This window comes from Botrytis deweyae (assembly GCF_014898535.1).
Source record: "Botrytis deweyae strain B1 chromosome Unknown BDEW_009, whole genome shotgun sequence".
Classification (NCBI taxonomy): Eukaryota; Fungi; Ascomycota; class Leotiomycetes; order Helotiales; family Sclerotiniaceae; genus Botrytis; species Botrytis deweyae.
The window spans coordinates 1350799-1364740 of NW_024066216.1; the positions used below are offsets into that span (position 1 = coordinate 1350799).

At 43.2% G+C, this 13942-nt stretch overlaps 5 protein-coding genes across 5 annotated transcripts; 4 read left to right on the forward strand and 1 right to left on the reverse strand.

Annotated features, from left to right (window-relative positions):
* Positions 1 to 1219: 1219 nt before the first annotated feature.
* EAE98_005028 (uncharacterized protein) lies at positions 1220 to 1552 on the forward strand (the record flags this gene model as incomplete). The annotated part of the gene is made up of 1 exon (XM_038952649.1): positions 1220 to 1552. One exon carries the CDS (start codon positions 1220 to 1222, stop codon positions 1550 to 1552), a length of 333 nt encoding a protein of 110 aa, XP_038811299.1.
* A 159-nt stretch (positions 1553 to 1711) lies between these two features.
* Positions 1712 to 2116, reverse strand: EAE98_005029 (uncharacterized protein; the record flags this gene model as incomplete). The annotated part of the gene is made up of 2 exons (XM_038952650.1): positions 1712 to 1766; positions 1971 to 2116. The coding sequence occupies 2 exons, from the start codon at positions 2114 to 2116 to the stop codon at positions 1712 to 1714; spliced, it is 201 nt and encodes a 66-aa protein (XP_038811300.1).
* Positions 2117 to 2196: 80 nt separating this feature from the next.
* Positions 2197 to 2567, forward strand: EAE98_005030 (uncharacterized protein; the record flags this gene model as incomplete). The annotated part of the gene is made up of 3 exons (XM_038952651.1): positions 2197 to 2268; positions 2304 to 2399; positions 2463 to 2567. 3 exons carry the CDS (start codon positions 2197 to 2199, stop codon positions 2565 to 2567), a joined length of 273 nt encoding a protein of 90 aa, XP_038811301.1.
* A 5791-nt stretch (positions 2568 to 8358) lies between these two features.
* EAE98_005031 (uncharacterized protein) lies at positions 8359 to 9567 on the forward strand (the record flags this gene model as incomplete). Its single annotated transcript, XM_038952652.1, has 1 exon — positions 8359 to 9567. The coding sequence occupies one exon, from the start codon at positions 8359 to 8361 to the stop codon at positions 9565 to 9567; it is 1209 nt and encodes a 402-aa protein (XP_038811302.1).
* Positions 9568 to 10203: 636 nt separating this feature from the next.
* EAE98_005032 (uncharacterized protein) lies at positions 10204 to 11776 on the forward strand (the record flags this gene model as incomplete). Its single annotated transcript, XM_038952653.1, has 2 exons — positions 10204 to 10466; positions 10538 to 11776. 2 exons carry the CDS (start codon positions 10204 to 10206, stop codon positions 11178 to 11180), a joined length of 906 nt encoding a protein of 301 aa, XP_038811303.1. The 3' UTR covers positions 11181 to 11776.
* Between the last annotated feature and the right edge of the window lie 2166 nt (positions 11777 to 13942).

The following is a 13942-nucleotide window of genomic DNA, read 5'->3' on the forward strand; positions in this document are numbered from 1 at the left end:
CCCCTCATAAGCTTAGATGTTACTGAGGAATGTACGAATTCAGAGGCTCTCTTTCATGGAATTCTATGAAAAAATTCACTATGGTAAAGGTCTACTTGGGATTCTTCCTAAGGGTTTGACTCCCTCTGACTTGTATCAGCCGTGATAGTTCTCCCTGGAAAGTTGAATCCATGATTATCAAATCGATTCAATCCAATTCATGAAGTTTCAAAATGCATGTCATTGATTACCTCACTACAATGAACATTGGCATTTAGGCTTTCGACTGATACCATTGGTGTACCTGTCGAGCCTGTTGTCCAATACCTAGGCTCCCTATCACCCCACACCCGCCAATGTCAGCTTCATCGATAAGGAATAATGAAATGTCATCGATAAATATTACTATGCCTCTTCAACACATGAATGCAGGAGGAAAGGGACGAGTATGGTCTTTGAATTCTTCAAATTAGGATCACCTATTTGATATGGGCATTTTATATATATTAACCTCTATGCATACTACACAAACCTTCCTGTTTTCATGTCAGAGTATCATTAATTGGATGTTCTTCCCTTACCCCTTCATCGTCGCTTCACCCCTCCCTCAGCCAAATACATGTGTCTAGTACAGTTCAACGGCAATGCTAACAATGCAACCGACGCAGCATTGCAGCACTGCAATACATAGTTGGATGACTGTATCAAAACCATGTTCTCATCCATTCATCGCCCCGAGTACAAATGAAAATGGAGGGAGATCCTAGATTAAAGCTATGAAGGATGGCGATGATCAAATAGATTGACTTATCGCCTACTCCGTTCGGAAGTAAGTGCTTCGTAAATTTGTACACATCGGCTTCATTCACATACATCCTAACCATGAAATCGTTGTTACAGTGTATAGCGTATAAGTATGCGTATGTATGCCTGTGGGTGTGGAGTTGGACCTTGCATTTACGTTATCTGGATCTGGATGCTTTTCATCTAATTTTCAAAGCAAACATGGTTGAAAGAAGTAATGAGCACGTTATTCCATTTATTTCCCTTCCCACGCAACCCACACCTGTACAGAGAGAATCTCATGATCTCGTGCCTTGCTAGTTTTTTCCCCCTGGATCACATCGACCTGACTGTTCAAGCAACCTTAACCTTTGATGCCTACACCGATAATAGCCCAATGCGTCCACACTTGATATCTTGGATGCGGATGCGTTGTACAGCACCAAAAAACGCTCCAATGCCCATCCTTCGCACCCTTTCACCAACCGAAAGAAAGCAAAGGGTAGGAAAATCACCCACCCTTAGGGACAACCAACCCACTTCCGACTCTATGACACAAATCCAATTCCTTTCTTCCAGGGAGATGCAGAGAAAGTACGAGTTCAATACCAGCAGGACACCTGGTGCCATACCCATTTACTCGACTGGAAACGTCTCCCGTCGGATCATGCATTGCTATACTACCGCCCTACCTTCCTTCGTTCCCGTAAGATGCCAACTCGATGCATACAGAAAGTTGAGTGAGACGATCAACCATCCTATCAATCTCGGTGAGAACGAAACCTTTTAGTAAAAGCGCCCAGTCACCAACCAGTCTCATCAACCATACATCGTACGAAAATTGTTAGGATGCCGCTTGCTTGCTTTCATTGAACCCTTTCCAATAACATCGTAACATTGAGTTCATTTCAGCACCCAATTCAACCATTTATCCCGTAGTTCGGAACCATCAGCATTTCCGAACACGCCCATCCATAGATTTTCTCACATATGCTCCATCGTATCTTACAAGGCGATATCCTTACACTCACTCAATCAATCAATAAACACGAATGTCATTTCACGGGAAAAGAGGCTATACCAGCTGCAGAACGCGTGTACCAAAGTTTAGTCATGCTATGGCATACCGTTCATCCGATGTTAATTTACACTCACTATCCCATACGGCACATCAAGCACACCTATCCATACCATTCATGTAAACATACCGAGCCCACCAAGAAAGACCGAACAATCTCGAATCCAGCTCATGAGCCAAAACGTTATGTGGCTGAGTTCTTGGTATTTTCGTGGTGGTGTACATCAATCTAAATCCAATGGTACTTGCCTTGCCGTTGCCGTGAAAATACCACATTATAAATTACAGTATCGAAATCTTGTTCCCTGTCGAAGCTGTTGAGCCTGTCAAGCCGAAATCCCCTTATCGAATATGATATGAATTACGAACCGCAACCTCCGCAACCTCCGCCACCACCCAAGCTCGTGATGTTGTTGGTCCACTACCACGTATGTTCGTAAATTGTGCTCATCTCAACTTGTAGGCTCGTAACTTTCGTACTCGAGTATCACCGAAAGAAGTTCGAGACCTCCAGGATATGACCTCCACATACAGCAGACGCTACACTACCGTGGGACCGGTAGGTACCGTAACTATTATTGGCTATCATTACACAATGTTTTTAGATAAACTAAAATCATAGGCTAGGAATTTGGCAAGTGAATGTCCATCATTCTGTCATACTGTGGTCCACGGTCCATGGAGTATGAAGTATATAGGATTAGGATTGCTTCAGCTGTGTGTGTGACGCTCATGTGTCGAAACGCTTAGATGGCTCTCATCTGGGTACTCATCGGGAAAGAAGTCGAAATTGGTCACTCACTAATCCATTCATTCGATATTGCTGCATTGTCACTGCCCCTCTCCCTCCTTCCCAGGCTTCGATACTTCTATCCCTTCCTTCAAGTTCCTTGCCATGAACATTTGATGGTGGGGAATACATGAGCACCGAGAGATCTCCTGGATTTAGATTTGGTTAATAAAGTAAGGTTCATCATGACAACCGGGTTCCATTAAATTTCACGCGGGCCCGGAATTTATCCTTGCGATAATTGTTGGATTTCAAAGTTTTAGACAATTACATAGGCCAATAATAGTGAGTGGTAATGAAGGGGTTTTGACGATTTCGACTATTGATAGCATGGACAATTTCATCATGATTGTAGATCCACGAGACATGATTCATTCGTCGTGATCTCTTGGTAAATAAGCATCAAACCATGCTCGCCATGATATTCCGCTTTAGCTACACAAAACTCACGCATCTAATTAACTTCGGAGAGTGCTTGCGGAACTTACTGCGGAACTTTAGTTTGCTGCGTACATAGAAGTTAAAACAAGGGTCTCCAACTTTTCCACACCTAGCCTCGCGAGCTAGATACCATTCGTTACTTTTTGCTCCGTATTCCCTCTTATCCACAATCCTACCCTTGAACCTACCTATGAATCTCGATATGAAGATGCTACTATGGATTGCTACGATACCAGGTACAAACATCTCGTCTCCGATCAATGCTGGTGTGCTGCATTCCATCCGACCGTTGTTTGCATTTCACTCGCATCCATGGACATTCATCAAGAGCTGAAAATGTCTTGTATCCGTGCTGTTCGTACACTTACTTCATGCTGAGTGTGCTGAGCGGAACACGCGCCTTAAACAGAAACAGAAAACAAAACCCTGAGCCCTTCTTTCACATGATGAGGTTGTATCACATCAATCAATTTTGATTACGGTGTTCTGCTGTGATAACCTCAGTACTGGGGTGATGATGATTCTCGTGATGCTGGTAACCATTTGACTAGAATTCTATTTTGTCCTTCAGTACTATACCAAACGCCCCGAGCACAATCTAGATGAGAAACCCAAAAGCTATCGAAATCTAACTGTTAGGTTTCATCAATGCAAAAGAAGAGAGTACGAAAGTTCAACACAGGTTCAAACACCGTAAACACAAATCACCATCGTGTTTCTCTTTGACCTCTGTGTGTAATCGACCGTCAATCAGCCATAGGTTCCACAAGCCCTTTAAGGCAATTTCCATCACTCGCGCCGGCATCTCTGTATTAGATTGCCTATCAGGTGGGCACAATAAACTCACTTGTTTACCTCTTCAATGTAACACGATGGGGTCGTTCCAAACACATCACTTAATAAAGCCAGTCATAACTTGGCTTACCTTACCCTGTTTTACTTTCCGAACTTACTCATTCTGTTACTGTATGCTTCGCCCTGGTCCAGCGAAAGGAGTTTGGGCCGAGATAGGATGCAAGCGTCTGCAACGGTGCGAAAGCCGAGACCATCTATAATTGACAAAGGTGTTGCAATAATAAAAAGATCGGCTGGCACTGGTTACGCAGCATCTCCATCGGCCACGGCGAACGAGGATCAGGATGTATGGATGTATGTTGGAATTGAAGGTTTCGAAAAAGGCTCGCATAAGGGTGCGATGACCAGAGCGGGAATTGATTAACTTGAGAGTGGGTTACGAGTTTGAAAGTTTTTAAACCTACCGGGTCTAACACAATAGATCGGATCAATTATGATGGCTGATCAGTGTGAGATGATGCTCAAATAATGCTCGTTTTTGATTCATTTAGAGCATCCGTCTTACTAAGTCATCGTAGATTCAAACCATATAGCATTCAACTATTGGTTCTGGTCTTTAGGATGATATATCGGTCAATATGCTGTATTTAGTTTGGGCATTCAAGGAGCATAAAGGATTACTAGCTCGCCTGGCTATATTGAGATTGAAGCTTACATGAAGGGCAGCATTAGTATAAAAGAATGGTCGGTCGACTAGCAAATCCAGCGATCCCTCAAAAATTCACCAGGGTCTCAATTCCTTTTCAGCAACCCGAGCTTACACCCGCTGCCTGTCTCCAGGAAAAAGGTAGGTGTAGTAAGAAAGCCAAAAAGGAAGGCCGGTCCCAGTCCCAGCCTTGTCGACCGGGATGCAAATTTTTCTCTTGCTGAATCGCTATTCGGAGCGAAGCGAGGGGATGCGGCATGGGATACACACACACTGTGCTATGATGATGTCTCGAGCGTTTAAGATCCAAAAAAAAAAGTGTGGTAAAGTAAGCAGACCCTTGCTTGCGCAAGAATGGTCCGTTCTAAACTTCTAGATCCTAGATTCTGTCATCTCCAAATATCTTCATCCTTGGAAATATGGACATGAAATTCGTGGCACGGGTAAGAGAAACACGATCGACAATAGAGGGGAAAAGCAAGGGGAAACTGTGGGCATTAGAAGAAAGTGACACATGGGTGAGATCTACTTTAGCGACTAATGAAATAGACTCCTATCGAATAAAGTCATTGGCATCATCATGAACTTTGTGTCGTTTTACGCGTCATTAGGCTTAGCACTATAGATGCTGCAGTCAACATAATACTGATTCATTTCGTACTAGCGAGCTAGCCTTTTTCTTGTAATAGTACAAGTTTCCAAGGGCCCGGCTCATATACTGGTGAACTGGGATTATTGCGGGGTGGTCGCACAAGCATACACAGTGTATTATACACTAGACAAAGAATTTCCGATTATGGCCCCTTTTGGTTTAAAGCTCGAAAGCAAAGAGATGCAAGAGAAAATTTCATCTAATTGTTGATTTGTTGACTCCACATAAGGGAGGGTATCAACGTAGGTTGAGGTTGAAAGCTAGGTAGGTAGCAAGCACTATATCCTCGCCGCCATTTCCGTGCGTGTTGTCTAAAGAACAGATAGATCATCGTGAATTGTGGTTTGATACTGTAAAAGCAATCACTTACTTGGATGACTATTATACCTGCCAGATTAACACCTAATCGGTTTCACCGCCTGGGGTGCTGTAGCATTTTCATGCTTTGCTTTTTCAATGTCATGTCCCTTGCGAAACATATTTAGTTGTTTAGTGCATTTCGAATCGATATAAGCTCCGTGAAGGTAGGGAACGTATCGAATAATTCAACGCTTGGCAGCTTCATTCTGAAGAATCCTAGAAGCACGGACTGGTTGTAACGAGGGGGTAAGGGGCGATTAAGACAAACAAACACAACCTTGGAATTCAAGCGCCCTTCTTAGGGTCTTCGATGACCAAACAAAGCCTCATCGAGACTGCTTCCGACCAGTGCATGCCAACATGAGTCTAAGACGTTTTTGCTTCTCATTATTATGGATGATCTGCTTACTACATGCCGGTCTTAGTTATTATTGCACATGCATGCAATTTGTACTTGTGCGTCTGGCTTGTACCTCGCCGCGGGTTCATGCTCCATCAATGAAGTTGCTGAATCTGTGCATTAATGATTGCTTTGCCTTCTGGCTGCTGATTAGGCCTCGATATGCATAGTGCATTTGCATTATGTGATAACCATAAGCCCGTGAAGTCCATGGATCATGGGAAATTGATATCCGAGAAAATCTACCGCTGTAACTTAGCATAGGTTTCCACCCACACATATATAATTTGGGTGCCTTGGTCTCAAACTTAGAAACGCCGTCGAACAGGAATGGCAATGACCAATATTTCAAGATCATCGTGCTTTCGTGACGATGGGATAACGATTGACAATTCTTGACGCACCTGAAATTATCACTTCGTTCCTTAAGTGGTTCCATCCGAGTCCTTTTAAGTTTTCTTACTTATCACACTAATGGAACTGTGGCTCATAGTTTCAGAAAGAGGCTTTTTCGATGCTGGTCGATGCATATCATTGGATGTTTCGTGATTAGCACTTTTTCTTCTATGGTGGCTGGTTCATGGATTGTTCGCAATCCCCTAGCAAGATCCATCCACATCCACATCTAATCGATTATCCTTACTTAGCGAACCCTAGTACAGACTAATACATGTAAAGTTTTTCCACGCAAACCTGGATCTCAAGGATGTTGAACGGTCGGTGATTTATTTCTGCATCATCCCATTCCCAAATTATGACTGTACTCAAAATAAGTTTAGTTAGCTGCTGCTACTCGCGTTACCGCTGCCCCACTCTCTCCGCCGTCAAAAGTCTCGCCTTCTTTCCCATATCGAATATAGCGTACAAAGCGTGTGTTGGTGTTATACAATAAGGCAAAAGGAAAATGTGCGTTACCCCATCTGCATTTCATCAGAATTTTAATATATGGAGTATCTGACAGGATTGTTTGACAATGTACTCGCTCATTTGATAGCTTATGCCATACACATCTTTGAGAAAGAAAAAATATTACGCGGTGAGCTCGGAAAGTCATATTAGCCAAGATTCAATTTGTAGTGTGTATTAGATACAATATGGGGTATGTAGAATGAGTCGCGTTTGCCACTTAGATGCTTCATGATACCTACCTAAGTATCATGACCATGCCAGGTCTAGATACATTGCAGTTGGTCGGTAGCACTGCATTTCATTGTTCGTACTATTGTTCTGCTTTGCCAGTCCTGTGCGGTTCTACCTAATCGTATTGACCTGCAATACGTACTCTTAACTAGGCTACTATTACCTGAGCCGTCTTTTTAATAGTTGGTTAGCACAAGATTAGTACCAGTGAACCTTCGAGGCTTCCCAATGGAATGACCCTCCTCATAAACTAAATGACCGAGGGGTTCTTCATGTACGGAGTACTACGGAGTTTAGGTTGAGCCATTGGAATGCTTGCCCAGCTTGCCCACGTTTTGTGATGGACCATCGATGGGGCCGAGAATTTGACTAAATTCCACAATTTAACATGTGCACTAACGACAGTATCGAAAATATCCACATACAAAAATTTCCAAAGGCGCTGCGTCAGTACGGGAAGGCCACATATTTGGCTTAGATTGATATACTAATTATGCTAAAGGTTCATCGCACCCATGCAAAGCACATCAAGAAGAGTGGCATCTGGCATTTTTGGACCCCGTCGGCTACTTGATATATACACCCTTGAAAAATGGAAATTCATCCCACCCTTGTGCTGATACAACCTGACCGCCTTTTCTCGCCCTTCTTCCTCGCAAAGCAAGTTTCTCCTGTTTAGGAAGTTGATTCATCGTTTGACACGCACCATTTTGATTACCACACACCTGGGGCGAAGGAGCCTCGTACGCGATATGTATCCAGCCGCGGGATGTAGCTTACCCCCTGGTCTTCTTTTGTACCGCTGGCTTTTCGAATCTGTGTATGTTGCAAGCCAGGGGCTTTGACTTTTGACCGCCAACAAAGCCCTGGTGTCTAGCATCCCCAGAAGAAGCTCAGACCCGGTAAATTCCCTATGATTTAATCCTTACACATTCGTGGGATCAGCCATATGACACAGACGACATACCGCAACCTTACGGTAAGTCACTTGCATATTGGTCTTTCAAATTTGTACTGCCGATATTTAATCCTCACATGGAAGATTGGGTAGGGTCTTTTCCTATAATTTAAGTTTAGCATTCTCTAGTTCAATTCATATCAAGGCTATGATACTTAGACTACTAACGTCCAGTTGACGTTAGTTCATATACTACCTTATACACCTCCACCAACCCCTCCTCAACTTGCAAACATTCTCTTTCATACTATCTTCTCTCTTGTACGATATCACAAAATGGATTCAGCTTATGCTACTTCAGCATATGGAACGAACATGATGGCTTATGATGACAATGTTCGGATGTTTCTGGAAAACGTTTCGAGGCAAATGGCTCAACCTTCACAGTCTCGAAATCGATTATCTATATCAAATGGACAGAGAAATATGGCACCAATGCGAGTCACCAAACCGAACAGTACCAACAACAGCCCACGATGCTCCATAAAACAGAACCGACGCAGGACTCTCATGTCAGATGGCTCATACCAACGACAGATGATGATGCTCAACCAACAACAGCAACAGCAACAGCAACAAATGATGACGACTAACGAATGGGAATCGAACAATGGACTTCCAACACAGATGCCAATGAGATCTAATCGTCCTGTTAGTTGGCATCCATCCACACAACAACAGATGTACCAACCAGTACAATCCACCAGTGGATACCCATATTCCCAGGAGTATTACAACTTTGATGCCTCAACACCAGCCGTCTACTCAGGATACGGATCACCAGACTCCAGCTTTTCTCCCATGTCAATGCCTTACAGTGAGGATCATCAAGACTCATACCCATTCGACACCGCACCTACCTCATACCCACTCGATCAGGCATACACCCCAGAGCTTACACCATTAGAGAATCATATGATGTCTGTTCAGGCTCCATACACAAACAATAACCAAGATCCAACAATGTATTCACATTTTGATTGGAACAACTTTGCCGCAAATGGATTCGAGGATGGTACCGCCCCGCCTACACCAGATAACTTTCTACCTATTCAACATCCTGAACCCACCTTCACTCCAGAGGAATCGATACCATATCACCCACTGTCTGATGACGAACCAGAGGGTGAGGAGTTGATTGGTATGGGATTGTACGATACTCCAGACCATAGCAAGATGACATTGTCAGATCCTCAACTTGACAACTACCGAATGATGTCATCACAGCTTCTCGGCAACAGTTATCGTCGACCCGAAGGAGCTGGTAAAGGCTTGAAGCTGGAGGAGACATGGCAACCACCCGCTGAGAAGGACGACGACAAAGATGACGAGGAGGATGGTGAAGGGGAAGATGAAGAAGAGGAGGAAGTTGTACCCGAGAAACCTACACAACTGGCTGATACTACCACTTATATGATGGGCACTACACAGCCCTTCCCCGACTTCGATGGAAGTTACGCAATGAATTATGCAGGCTGGATCTGATTGAAAGGAGCATGGAACTTTGGATGGGAAAAACTTTATGACTTTGAAATTTAGCGATGGAGTTGGATTGGATTGGGTATTGGGATTAGCTATATTGGAGCATTGGAAACTATAGGATCATGTCAGCAATGACTGGAATGAGCACAGGCTCAATGTTGGGATGGGATGTATCAAATTCCTGCTAGGCACTTGTATTCAACAATGCCAACAGGTGAAGGAAGTATCTCCCCAAGAGGTTGATATGTATATGTATATAGATAGCTTAACACAATATCAATACCCCCGAATGAATTTTCGGATTTAACAGATAAGACAAAATTCTTTGATCCTCATTAAAAAGTGCTGGTGAACACGTGAATATCAATCAATACACGTGCTGTCACTTCCATTGGGTATTAGTCTCAACGCTAAAACTTCGGCTTTCAGATCACACGGAGGGCAGCAGCCTGGCAGCCTCAAGACTTTTCCTGGACGTCCTGAGGCATCATAGCAAGCAACTCAGCTCTGATTAATATTTTGGATAAACTTCAAACATTTCTCATACAATCGCAAGTCAACACAACGACTCCACCCTTCTTCGACGTATCTTTCCCAAACATTATCCTTCTCCACATAGTTTCTAAATACGAACAAACTATGGTTCAATTCGTAATTACGCCCTGGCGAACGCGTCGCGAGCTTCTCCAAGTGCGCGAAAAGCTTTACCAAAATACTGAGACAACCCCTCCTAATGATTCTTATCGTCGACAAGCCGTCTGCCTCATATCCGTATGGATGCAACGAGGAAATTGTCCGCATCTCGTCGAGTCCTCTGCGATCATTACTTCGGCTATTCTAAATGATGTTCCTGGAAATTCATCCTATTGTGTAAGAGCTGCTTATTCTGCTGCTTTCTGTCGGTACGTTGAAGTATTATCATGATCTATTCACTTATGACACCCGACTTATTCATTTTATGCTTGGTCATTAGTTTCGTTACAGGTCTCCTAGATAGTCATCAAGATAAACGTCGCAAATTAAGTATGTACTCAATTGCGAAAACAATCGGTCTACCAGCTACATACGTCGAACTTCGGCATCAGGCTACCCACGAAGAACTCCCATCACTTCCTAAACTTCGAATAGCTGCGCGCAAAGCATTGAAGTGGATTTGGGATTTTTACTGGGCAGATTTATCAATCGATGAAAAGGATGACGATTGCAAGATATTCGTACGAGGGGTTCTAGAGCGGAAGGATCAAGGAATAAATCTGAATATGATTAAGGATCGACTTGAAGCCTACGGGATAGACGAGCTTCTTCGTGCGCTAGGTGAACTGGAGGAATCTCTAGAAGACCCAATGACGATATTACAAGCGCACAATTTCCGACAGAAGATATCTGATTGGGAAGAATCTAAATCTCCTAAAAGGAAAAGCACATCTGTTCCCAATACAACCGCCCAAGATCTTAACGATATCCGAGCGGGAATGGTGAAAATGGAACATGATTTGGATACTGCCGCTGCATCCATACAAATACCTAAAGACGACAAATCTTCTGCAAATTGTACGGAGAAAGGCTGGTCGCGCTGGGAAGGGCCGTGGGTACCAAAACCAATAGGAGTGCTGTGATGCAAAGATTTGGATTGATGCCCAATATTAATGACCACGTGCCCCGGTGTATTATGCCCTAGTACAACGACCAAAAGCTCAACCCTACTGAAAGAAATCTTTAGCATCAAGATTGTCCTCCATGTTGCATGTCTCGAGCGTCGAATATGGCGGAATGAGCGGATGCTTCAAGAGTGGGGTTGAGATGTACAATAATCATCTCGTGCAGCATATATTTGGTTTAATGCTGGGGTGATGCGCGTTGAGCAGTTTCCGTTCTCCATATGGATTTGAATGCATTCAATGCAAAGCACCCGGATTGTGGCGGGTCAAGAAAGTTCTTTATGAATATGAGAGTTGGCAGAGGGGCTTATGCATGTAAGCCATTTCGATATTCCCAGTCAGTTACACCGTATTCTTCATGAATATTTAGCCATGGGATTATTCTTGCTTTGTCAGCATTATCTCTTTACACAATGCTACATTCCTCAACCAGACCTTGCGAGGTTGATATCCTTGAGCAAGATTCAAGATACATTGGTCCTTGACCAAGGGTATACGTCAAATGAGTATTGCCAAAATCCCCAAATTGTTACTATTTTTTATTACAAATTTATGTAGGTCGGTCCATTTTCAATTCTTATACACCCTTTTTTTTCGACCAAGTCGATTTACTGTGTAAGGTGCAGTTTCTGACAACCTGTCAATGGCAGCAAGACAGAGAGAGAAAGCACCGAGAATGGAAGTAGTTTTTTCTACCTCGCGGGCACGTCGATCAATTTCCAGCAATCTTACGTACATCAATTTGTGCTGATTTGGTATCTACTGGCATGCACTCAACTCATCTGCTTTGTTCCATATGGGCTCTCTTCACCGCTAGCTCCTCTCGGCTTCATTCTTTTGTCGGAATTTCCTAATAGCCGAGAACAATGTGAAGTTTGCGCAACGGATAAATGATTGCTATACTCGTGGTTTGAATTTTAGGCCTTTAACCGGGCTTGATGACGCAATGATTGTTTGTTAGGTCTTAAGAAAAAACACAAGAGCCTTCACGATCATAACTCCAGATCTCTAACTCTGAGATAGTGGGCTAAGAAGTTCCGTAATGAAATAAACGTAATAAAGTGGCTTCTGGGGCGGTGGACTCGTCTGCAGAGAACAAGACACTTTTTTAGCTGATAGGTTTCCAACTGTCTAGGTCGAGGTGGACCGATATAGAAGGACTCAGAATGTAAATAAAGAATCAGAGAGGGAAGTTGATTCATGCAGGTTCTTTAATCTTGACTTCCCTTCTTCGCATTCTAGTCTTGATAAAATAGTATTCATAATCAAAATAATCTCAAGAGCCAGTACCGTGTATCTTTCAACTGTATGATATGCTCACATGTATATTAAAAGCTACTCTTCTATACCTTACTCTTCCATCACCCCGGATCTATGACCTGCAGTGTGAAGGAGAAAAAAAGAATGAGCAAGGGAAGCCAAGTCCTGATTTACCTGATTAGTCTCGATATGACTGACCATCCGCTCGCTTCCTCACAGATGACTATATGTACTGCTAATACGAATGGGCAGTAGCGATAGCGATAGCAAAAGCAAAAGCAAGAACGTAATCACATACTCGGAGACTCAGGGTATCATTAAACTGAATATGTACTCTCTCCTCTCTGAGATACACCAAGAGGTATCGAATGGGAGGGAATGGAGTAGATAGGTTGACTTGGCTTTAGCAGAGGGAAGAAAAGAAAAAGAGATGGTTGGGGAAGAGTGAAGAGTGAAGAGAAAAGATCGGCTTTAGCTTGAGCTTAAGCTTGAGCTTGATAGTGATGAAGATGAGTGACAGAATCTCACTAGCTAGCCCTCTTTTCCGAGCTAGAGTTACCGTATTTTGAATGTGTAATTGCATGCATGGAATGGAAGAGCGAGAAGTTGGGGATAAAGATGGAGATGGAGACGAGGAGGTTGGGAGGTATCTTTCTTTTCCTTTTATATGCTAAAACAACCCGCCCCCTTATATCTCACAATCCTCCCCCCCCCCCAGCCCAGCGGGAGAGAATACGCCGAGAGGATGATATTACAGAGGAAGAAAAACCGAGAAAAGGAAAGAGGAAAGAAAAGATAAGCTAGTATCGCGACAAAGATCCAGTGTCGAGACTCAATATATCATATCACATACGCAAAATCTTCAAAATCGTATCTCTGTATTCGGTGGTAGCAAGTAAGCGAGTATACTGCACGTAGATCCATCCAGTAACTCCTCATCCCCAACTTCCACTCGAGGTCTAGATGAGGCAGATAAGAACATCGCATCTGGATTTTATGTTTCCCATCACACAATGCACATACATACCCGATCGTTCCGAACCGCCAGCCCCGGTGGAGAGATACTCTAAAGTTCAAACTACTGACTAGGAGCTGATATGATACATTTATTAATCGTACCTTGAAGAAAGAAAGTGCACAGGTAGATGGATATATCTATTCCCTATTCCCAATTTTTCGATTCCATCCCTGATTTTCATTCCCATTTCCTCAATTCTTAGTTCCCAATTCCTGCTTCTCGATTACCTCTTCTCCCTTGTCTCTCTCACCTAGCTACATATCCCAGTTATATTCTTCAGAACCAACGAGAATAGTTTTGCTGTGCTCTTTACATGTACAACTCTCAACTTATCGTGCATCCTGACAAGTATCCTGTCGAGCGTATGCGAAGTGAACACACCAGAAATAATCTACACGGTAGTCTCTGGTAGTTCAAATGCGTTTGTAATTTACTACTAGTA